This window comes from Lepeophtheirus salmonis, chromosome 6 (assembly GCF_016086655.4).
Source record: "Lepeophtheirus salmonis chromosome 6, UVic_Lsal_1.4, whole genome shotgun sequence".
In the NCBI taxonomy this organism is placed as follows: domain Eukaryota; kingdom Metazoa; phylum Arthropoda; class Copepoda; order Siphonostomatoida; family Caligidae; genus Lepeophtheirus; species Lepeophtheirus salmonis.
The window spans coordinates 55,518,160-55,528,826 of record NC_052136.2 but is presented as its reverse complement, the minus strand read 5'-3'; the positions used below and the strand labels follow the sequence as shown (position 1 = coordinate 55,528,826).

Genomic DNA, 10,667 nt, shown 5'->3' with positions numbered 1-10,667 from the left:
AGTTGGATTCATTTCTCAAAAATAGATTTTAATAAACTTTAGACCTCTACTTACTTCAGCATTGTCATACGCTACGACTTCGACAATGAGGTTTCCATCTTTACTCTCATACGTGTTAACTAGGTGAAAAAAGAAAAAAGGAATGGCTGTGTATTGGATTGGAAGAACTCGTCCACTTAATTTATTCACGATATAAAAACGAACCTATGTAAAAAAAAAAAATATCACAATTGGGTTATGAGGTTTTAAAAAAGTAATGAAATATAAATATTCTCACTCCTTCATGTGGTCTCCATTTGAGGTTTTGATACTTGTAGTCTGAGTTCTCATAAATATACTGTCTACTCCTTCCCGGATCCTCGTAGAAAAGAGGTTGTTCGATAAAGAGAATGTAATTATCACTCAAACCAAAGCTGTGGTAAAAAGCGGGAGAACATCGATGTCTACAGGGGATTTGGCAATGAATTTCGGCAGAGTCCAAGCGAGAATTACAATCTGAAAAGAGGCGAATATGTCTTATACTAATTTTTCCTATTTATGGATTTCTCCATAAACTTCTTACTCATAGATCCCTCAATTTCTCTCATATAAAAAATTGTATAGGAAAAAGATTTATCTTCTTTAGAGTATGATGTCCCGATGTTCCAAATTGTTCCATCATCTTCAATTTGGGGATGAGGTGTGGCCATTAATATTGGAAGGTAATCCTCCAACTCACACTATAAATATGAATACATAAGTAATTCATCAGTTTTTATAGCTGAAAACTCAATCAAATATATACAAATGTAAATATATTTTGCTTAATCAAAAATAGAGAATTCAGTCAGTATTTTATTGATTCTTTACTAACTCTACGATTAAATAACGGGACATTTTTGAACTAATCTGTTCATGGATTTATAATATTTAGTATTTATTGTTGAAGGTAAATTCTTATCCCCATATAGCTAGATCGATGGTCAAAAATTATTCAAAATTTCTGCCTGTTTTTAATCCCAAGTTATTTCCCTTCAAATTCTAACGGGAGCTTTATGCTACCCCAACATACCATAAAATAGTTGTTACATATGATACCTACTATACGTACCAATGAACCAAAAGAAGTACTTTTTTACCATTACATTTTATACCTGGGATATTATAATCTAAAATAGTAGTAGAAGAAATGAATATTAAATTTTGTAGACTGTGATGAAGGATAAATTATTTCTAAATGAATAAACTATTATCAAACAAAGTGTGAGTCTTTTAGTATCTTGGCGTGTCAGGGGCGTCCGCGTGATTGTATTCAATGTTACTAGAACCAAGTCAGACTAAAGCTTTAAAACAAGTAATAAACTGCGACCTTTACCCATAGGAGATACAATGGTGTAGCGTTTTAACGCTTTTTCGGGGGATGTCGCTTCTCATATGACGTCACTCAGTCATTTTTTTTTTTACGGTGTAGGCTGGGATCAAGGAATACTAAAAACAACATTATGGGGAAATCTCTCTGCTATATAACTTTCTCTAGAGGATCTTCAACACCAGCAAGGAATAATATTTATATTGTCGGATATATATCACAATCCTTATCCAAAAACTTGCTGTGTCTGCACAACTCTAAAAATATATAACTATGATATGACCTTAACTCATGGAAAATAATATAAGTAAATACTCAATTACCGTTAGTTATCATAATAAATTCAACTAGAAATGAACTTCTTAGAAACTTATGTAGAAGTGAGATACGTTCAAGTCTTTTAGGGTAATATTATAGTTTTTAATAGGTAATAGTAATTGAGTATTTACCCTCTATTTTATCCAATATTATATTTTTATTATTACATACGAAATAAAAAGCTATTTTTATACTTATGTAAAAAAAATCATATATGGTAAATGAATGTCGAAGTAAAATAAATTAAGTTTTAATTTGTCTGGGTATAAAATGAAATTTATTAAGTTCCAGGATAAATATAATTTAGGATAAGTTATCAAATGGATTAATTTAAGATTGTGATAAATTGTTACGAGTCGGAAAAATTTATCAATGTTCATAACTCATACTAGTCATCTCTCCTTTTTGTAGTTACAGGAAAAGAGAGAGTCAGCCTTCTTGTGTGAGGGCGATATTTTTGTTTCCTTTCCTGTAGTTCTAGTATTTCTTGCTGGGATCATACAGAAAGAAATACATAGAGATGACAATGATTTTTACTTGGCTGCTTGGCTTAGTTAGGCAGACAGAGAAGAAACATTCTGATCTTAAAAATGGTGTACAGCTGTTGTAATATGTGTAATTGTAGATATGTTTAAAATCCGAAGGACAAAATTGAACTTGATTTGACTTGAGCACATCTTTAATTATTTGAAACGTCGTTTTAATTCTATTTATAGGAAGATCTATTTAGGCAATGAATATATCTAATAATTCATTAATTCAATTTATGGCTGTTTCGGCGTGTTATTAATTCATTAACAAATAATCGGTAGATTAAAAACGAAGGAAGGTTTAAACTATTTACAGCGATTGGTTGAGTACTTATAAATTATAATTAACGTATTTGCTTTAGTTTTTTGCTATTAGTTTCAAGAATAATATCTTAACTGCTTGTTGTTTTAGTATTCATTGGTTTAAATTATCATTTGACATAATAATCATGGTTCTATATTGTTATGCCTACGACTGCTCAAATAAGAGAACTAAACCTGGTTTTAGCTTCCATAAATTTCCTAGAGATCCAGGTCCATCAAACTTAATTTCCTTCAAAAATAGATATGCACTATAAATGGATACGTTCTGTTCTCCTATTTCCGTCCTATGCTCAGAGCTCTTTTTACCCGAGGACTTCTTGTATGGACAGAAATATAGAATTCTGAAAAAGTTGCAGTTTAATGCTGTACCTTCGAAATTTGAAATTACACCCTTGAATTTTCCATCGAAGGGGAGAAAACGTCGACTTTCACAATCCCATCAAGAAGAAACAGATGTGAGAACTTGGATAATATTCAAATGATTGCTGTTGAAAATAAGATTGATGCTATTGAATCCATCAACATGAATCATTCATATGATTTTCCATCTGATATTGTAGTGGCAAAACCCAAGTATAATCGTCTTCAATCTTTGATAGAACAATTTCATCTTAAAGAGAAGAAACAAGGACGGAAGCTCCATAACGCATGTCTTAAGAATCAGAATACAAAATTAGAATTGAATCAAGTTATAAAAAGTATTAAAGAAAAAGAGCTTTTAACACCTTAGAACATTTCCATTCGTCAAAGACGTTTCAATAATGTTCAATTTGAAAGCGTTAAAGGATTGCTGGAAAAGAAATCTAAAACAACTGCGTTTTCACCAGAAGTGAGAGATTTTGCTACAACTCTTTTTGGTTACAGTCCAAAAGATTAAAATAATTGCTTCTAGGCGATGCACATTATGATTAATTGCCTGCATATATTCTCTAAGGCATCTTGTTGAACTAATAAAGTCTGGTGAAATAAATATGCAATATATTTGTTCTTCGGCAAGACCATTTGGAACATCTCTTTGCTGCAATCAGACAAAGGAATGGATGGTGTTTCAATCTCAGTCCGAAACAATTTAGATTTGCCTTTATGTAATATTTGAAATGTTTAGTGGTTTAATTTTGGTTCATTGTTTTGTTTTTAATGTTAAATATTTAATTTTTATTATAAATATATGTATATATTTAGAAAAATTATCTGCCATACTGGTAGAGGAATCATTCAAAATGTCAACGAGAACTGTATTCCACAAGATGAAACTATCTTGTTAACTGTGGCCAATGTTATTGATGAACAACGTCAGATCATTGCAATACACGATCGAACGACTCTACAGAGACACGTTTTGAATTAAACTGCGGCCATGACGAAGTAAATCTTAAAACATCTCACTTAAGAGGGTGTAATGCTTCAGACTGCAGAATATGTAGCGTATCAATTTCATACATTGCAGCCTATTGTGTATACCGGGTGTCCCGAAAGTCTTGACCGGCACCTTCGATGGTTTTTTTTTTGAGGTTTCAGAGACTTTTTACGTAACTGTTGCATAAATAAAAGTTAAAGACCGTTTTCAGATTAACAAGTTTTGTTTCAATAACATTTCGAAATTCATAATCGTTTTTGACATGGAGGTTAAAAGACATGAAGTAGCTGCTCTGCTTCGTGCAGGAATCAGCCACAAGGAGATCTCTGAGGCCACCAGCATGTCCGCCAGCACCATTGGCAGGATCAAGAGGAGGTTGGACAAGGGGGAAGGCCTTGAAGACAAGCCTCGAAGTAGGAGACCTGTCTTAAAGGCCACCAAGGCCACTAAGAAGAAGATCAGGGCCCAGATCAAGATAAACCCTCTTCTGAGCATCAGAACAATTGCCAAGAAGAACAACATGGGTAAGACTACTGCTGTCAACATTGTCAAGGACATTGGGGGCAAGGCCTTGGTCTGCACACCCCGTCCATGTTGTCCATGGCTAATATGGAGGCCAGATACATCCGATGCAAGAAGATTTTGAACAACATGAAAAACAATGGGGACAGAATTCTCATTTTTTCCGATGAGAAAACATTTACAGTGGATCCAGTCTTCAACCGCAAAAATGATCGCTACATTAGCCTTCATGGTTATGTGGGATCTGAGAAATATGTGTCCATGACCAAGCAACCAGCCAGCATCATGATGCTTGGAGTTTTTGGCTCAGATGGTAAAGCCATGCCTCCAGTCTTCTTCCGAGAGGGCTACAGGCTCACTTTGGAGGACTACATCAAGGTGCTCAAGACCAAGGTGGTCCCATAGATCAGGAAGGAGTATCCTGGCAAGAGGGTGTGTTTCCAGCAGGATGGGGCACCCGCACACACAGCCAAGAACACCCAGAAGTGGATGAAGGAGAATGTGGAATTCTGGCCTAAGGACTTCTGGCCCCCCTCCTCCCCCGACCTGAACCCCTTGGATTTCAGCATCTGGGCGCACATTGAGAGGTAGGCTTGCAAAAAACGCCACAACAGTACCAAAGCTCTCAAGGCCTGGGCCAAGATGGACCCCACCTACATCAAGAACACTAACTCCTCCTTCTGTCCCTGTGTTGTGGCTGTTATGGAAGCTAAAGGCCAAATTGTTAAAACATATTATAGATTATAACCAAGCGAAGTTGTTTTATTAATAAAATTTCTCTGTATCTCTACTTTTAGTCCTTGTAGATCTTAATGAAGTTGGAAGTTAGAAATCAGTCAGGACTTTCCGGACACCCGGTATGTACTGCTAAAAAATATTAAATGTGTATTTTGCAAAAGAGCATTATTTCATAATGAAGAAGATCCTTGTCCAGACTCATCTTTAATTTCGTTTAAAAATTATTACAGTATAATCCGAATAGAGGACTTATTATACCGTCAGGCTCGATGCATCGTCTTCTTTTTCTGTGTGAAAAAATATTTCGTCAGCACAATGGCTCACTTGGCAGTATTAGCATTCTAGAAAAATTGTTAATAAAAGTCCTTACAAATATCAATATGTCAACCATATTTCAAGGATTATCAAGACAAAAAAGTGGCTGGCAAGCAAAGCAGATTTATTAAATAAATCGCTTTCTCTCTCTTTTTATTTCTGGTGACGTCATTGGGACGAGTCTTGGTTATTGATACTACATAAATTTAAAAAGTAAAAATTTAAATAAATCATATCATTATCGTAGAAGTGGTTACTCAATATTCCTCTAGCGGTATTTTACTAAATATAATGTCAAAAGTAAGTTTTTAAATTTAATAAATTATCAAACACTGAGGATCAAAATGATGAGCACAAATGTTGGCTTCATCAGTTTGAATTTGTCTTTTCTTCGACAAGCCAAAATCCAAGCCTTCCTTCTTTCATGAACTTAAGCTTATCCGCTGTTATTGATATTAGGATCCTACCCAGAGGTGGGTGTATTTTTTTTGGTAGATTTTTTTTGGTCAGGATTTGAAAAAAAAATCGGGAAAATAGGGGTATTTTTTTATGAGAAAAATTTCAAAAATTCGAATCTATTCACAGAAAAATTAAATTTTTTGAAAAAAAAATCAAAAATCAAAACCTCAATTTCAAATATGAAAATTTTAAATTTTTTTTCAAATATTAAATTTTTCTCTGAAAACTATACACAAAAAATTAAATTTTTTGGAAAAAATTTGAAAAAATTATTTAAATTTCAAATATTACATTTTTGAACAAAAAAATCAAAAATTTAAATATTTGAAAAAAAAAAAATGAACTATGACATTTTCTATTAAAAAACAAAAATCCCTTAATTTGAGGGGAGGGGATGCAGCCCACCCCCTGCGGTCGCCCATGTATAAGGCTTCACATTGATATAAGAACGCCTAACAAACATTCTTTCAAACCTTGATAATATATTTCAGAATCCTCTACCCCTAAAAAAATAAAAAAATGATACGGGAAGTAAAAAAAGAAGATAAACAAAAGTGGAACAAAAATACGATAAACAATAGATTTGACAAGGGTATTTTAGTCGAGACCCTATTAAAACAGGGTTAAAGGTAAAAATATCATATTAATTTAAGGAATTATGAGTTGGGTTCCTATGTGACAACTTATAAAATAAAAACATAATAATATAATTAATCAATTAAAAGTTAAAGTAGATTTTTTCCCACTAGAATACATCAACTATTACTCACATTATAAATAATATTCAAATGTTATTCCATTCAAGAACCATTATTTAATGGATACTTCCAAATCATTAAACAACATTACAATTCATATTAATTATCAACTAATGAGTATTAATTAGGTACTCTCATAATACCCGTTGGAATAAGTCATGATTCATGAATAAAATAAAACCTACTTATAAAACTGTAATAAATTATTATCGCCATACACAAATTTCTAAAGAGTTGAGAAATCCAGGCACTATGTTACGGCTTTTTTGTCCATGGTCAGAAAGTCACATTTGTTATTGTTCTTTAAGCCGTAGAATACAAAAATGAACATTAAAACATATAAAAAAATAATAGGTTTGTTTTTAATATTAATTTTCTAATTGAAGATTTCCATAAATAAGCAATATAAGATTGCGTTTTAAGTTCCAAAATTAAAAATAATTAAGTCGGTTATATAAGTAACTGAAATAAGGCAACTCATCATCACCATCATGATTCACCAACACTATCACCATCATCCTCTTTTATTGCCGTGGTATCCTCTATTTCTCCATTTGGATATTCAGATACTGCGTCGGCAACTGCATTTGTTTTACCTGGAGGATGTACGATTCCAAATTTCCACATGAGAGTCCGTTGTTTTAGTAGGAACAGTCGCATAATCGGAATTTCATCAAAAATTGGATATCCCAACAACTTAACAAGTGGCTTATATTCTGACACCATCAACAATTTATTAGAACCTTGAGTAAAGTATCTGATTTGCTCCAATGACCAGGGTACCGCTAGCATTTCCCCTTCTACAGATGCATATCGTTTTTCCCTCTCAGATAAGAAACGTGAACCAACGAAGGTAACTTTATAGTCATTGTCACAACATCGGGAAGCTCAGAGTCACTGAGTCATTATTAAGTAATAACCAAGACCTCCGCCAGACCAATCTGTCCAAAGGCACGTAAATTTACTCGGATCAAATATTTGAACTCCTTCTTTAATTTTTTCAAAAACTTGATTTTTATATTTTTCAAAAGCCTTACACCGTTCCATACAAACACCGTTCATGGACTAAGCAAGTGTTTTAATGGTTCTATAATTTCCCTGATCATACCAAAATGGACAACTTGGTTGATAATCCAAACCATGATCTAATATCGATGATAGATTTGGGACTTGAAAAGGAATAGATTGCATCTATATACATAGGCAAGTGTTCAACCGTGCAATCATAAAATTTAAAAATAGCAAAGTCAACAAGTTTACAACAGAATCGATACTTTTTCTGGTTGAGAACGACACTTGATCTTCTCATATGTTCCAAGAAGTCAATTATTCTCCACTAATGAGCTCCCAACTGTTCGTCATAGAGTAAAGGATCGTCCACACAACGTACCCTCATCACCACATTAGCTATAATTCCATCAATACGTCTATTGTAACCATCTATACATGATAATAATCCCTGTGGAGCCTATGTGTATCGAAATCTTCCAATTGGTGAAATGAATGTAGTCATGTGCCGGTCTTCATTTTTTATCGGGATACTATGAAAACCATTTCAGGCGTCTGTGACAGTCTTTTAAGGTCAGGAAGGAATGAATTTAGTAATTTGAAATGAAGATTTCCTAGGATTTGTTTCCCTCAAGCAATGTTTACTTAATGGAGACCAGTTTATCGTACGCTTTGTCTCCCTATTGCTCTTTCTTGTCACGAACATTCACTTGGCTCTCCCATGGGAACTTGCTCTATGATTCCCATCTTTTCATCGTTTTTGAGGTACTCTTCTACTTTGTCCTTCCAATGTATAGGTATTGATGGTGAAGGGACATGAACTTCTTTGGGAACATAATTTTCTTCTAGAAGAATCTTAATTGGAGGTCCCTTTACATAAGGTAATAGTTGATGAGGGCATGCATTAAAAGTGGACGCTACATCATTAAGCCACTTTCTCATCAAAAGGATATTCATCTCCGTGCACTCAAAAGGTAGGGTTCTAGGTATCATAGGAGGTTCTGTTTTTGTTTTTTTGAAGCATCCACAATCAGTGTTATTTCTGTTTGAAATCACTCTGTTGATATGCATAGGAAAAGAATTATTTTACATAGTTGTAAAACATCTCCATAAAGTTACAAACTTTTAGTCTGGGGACTTAGATACATATAGATACTTCTCATCTCCAGTCGGACCCTAACAAATGGTAGACCTCGGGTGCTACGGGACAGCAAGGGAAAAACCATCATAGAGGTCTGCAGATATACCCTACCTATGTTGGAGTTAAAGAAGGTCCAGATAGGGGGGTTATGATGCTCCTCCAGTGACCAGACCCCCGACTAGTACAGAAAGGCACTTTATTCAAAAGTAGACACAAAGGGCTAGAGTCAAGTGTGACAGGATATCAAAACTTCTCCTTCTTGCTGACACGGCATATGAATGTTTCAGACAAAGAATTTGCCCTACTGTACAAATAATAGCTGGGTCTTTCAGCAATAAAGCAAAGCAGTCCAGATTTAGGTCACGAGAGGGGGGTGCAATAAATGCAACTTATACCCGGAAAAAGTAAAAAAAACCTGGCTTATATCCTCCAGACATGTCCAAAATTAAAAAATGTGTGGACCGGAAGACACAATCTGATTCAAAAAATGATTGTTGGCTCCCTGAGCCAGAGGGGAATAAATGCCCAGGAAGGTAACGTTGTGGCAAATGAGGGATCGTCCTAGAAGCCAGATATTATAATTTCTAAGGGTGACAAGTTTTACGTGGTGGATCCGACCATTTTATCAGATGCGTGTGAACTTGCGGATCGAGAAAAAGAGAAAAGAGATAATATGTACGGGACGGACGAGTTTAAAAAATCAATAATTGCGCATCTTGAACTCGCTGACATGTATGAACTGAATGATATAATTGTAATACTTGTAGTAATAAATTGGAGAGGGGTAATGTCTAAACATACCTATACTGACCTAAAATAAGGCTCTTAGCATCCCTCCAATTTTCATCAAATGGATCCAACTCAAAGTCCTAATGCTCTATACAGAATGGATCGTAACATATACAGAGACCAGGGTTTTAGAATAACTGATTTACGTATATTTAGTTCCACTCCCTTTTCCCCCTATTCACAAGCGGGTAAAGGAGGGAGTTAGGTGAACAAGTAACTAATATTTCAAATTAAGTAATATTAAAGTTACAAAATATTTATTCCTGTTTTTTTTCTATTTTATTTATATATGTTATGTTTTTAAAGTGAATTTATGTATTCCCAAGCGTGGGGTTTATTCATTTTAGCTCTCACCCAGCCCCCAGTGTAGATGTGTTGAGGGAAGAGAAATAACAGTAAATTTTAGCACAGTTTTGTAAAGAACTTGCAAGAGTCAATTATTCATACATATTTTAAAACAAACTTTTATTTCATTTAACTTCCTTATGACCCAATCAGTGTGATTTCGCACTAGCAGTCATAGGAGCGCACCAACTCACAAGTTTTTATTCTTCTTCAACTGGATAAGTAGTATTTAGTCTAAAAACATTAAGTATTATATTCTATTTCAGCCAGTAGCCAACTCTCCAATTCATAGCGTGGGCAAAGTGGGTGAATTATTAAGTTTAATTAATTCATTTAAAAAAAATTATTGTCTAACTTCTGTATTTACTAACCAAATATCTTTAACCTCTAATTAAGTGCTGGGTGGCAATTGGTTTATGGAATTACAATATGGACAAGCTTCTAAAATTTTAAACAACAGATAAATTATACGTTTTCAAACATTCTCCATGGGTTTTAATCGGATAGACATCTGACGCTTAATAACATGATGGACTAGTCGGAGCCAATGCTGTTTTAAACTATTATTTTCAATTTTAAACTATTCTAAAAATTCTTTCTGATTATCCCTTTGATATATTTTAGTTTAATGTACATTGTTTTTATTTTATTTTACATATATATGTCTTAACTTTTTAAATTTTCATATATGAATGTAAATATTTGTACTAGAACA

At 33.9% G+C, this 10,667-nt stretch overlaps 1 protein-coding gene across 1 annotated transcript in view; it reads right to left on the bottom strand.

The window, feature by feature from the left end:
- LOC121119773 (retinoid isomerohydrolase) overlaps positions 1-10,667 on the bottom strand; it is a 116,683-nt gene that overhangs the window by 16,498 nt on the left and 89,518 nt on the right. The window contains exons 5-7 of the mRNA XM_040714561.2: positions 563-719; positions 278-495; positions 55-204 (exon numbers count right to left, since the gene is read on the bottom strand). Of these exons, the coding sequence (XP_040570495.1) occupies positions 55-204; positions 278-495; positions 563-719 (525 nt within the window). The remainder of the gene's footprint in view (positions 1-54; positions 205-277; positions 496-562; positions 720-10,667) is intronic.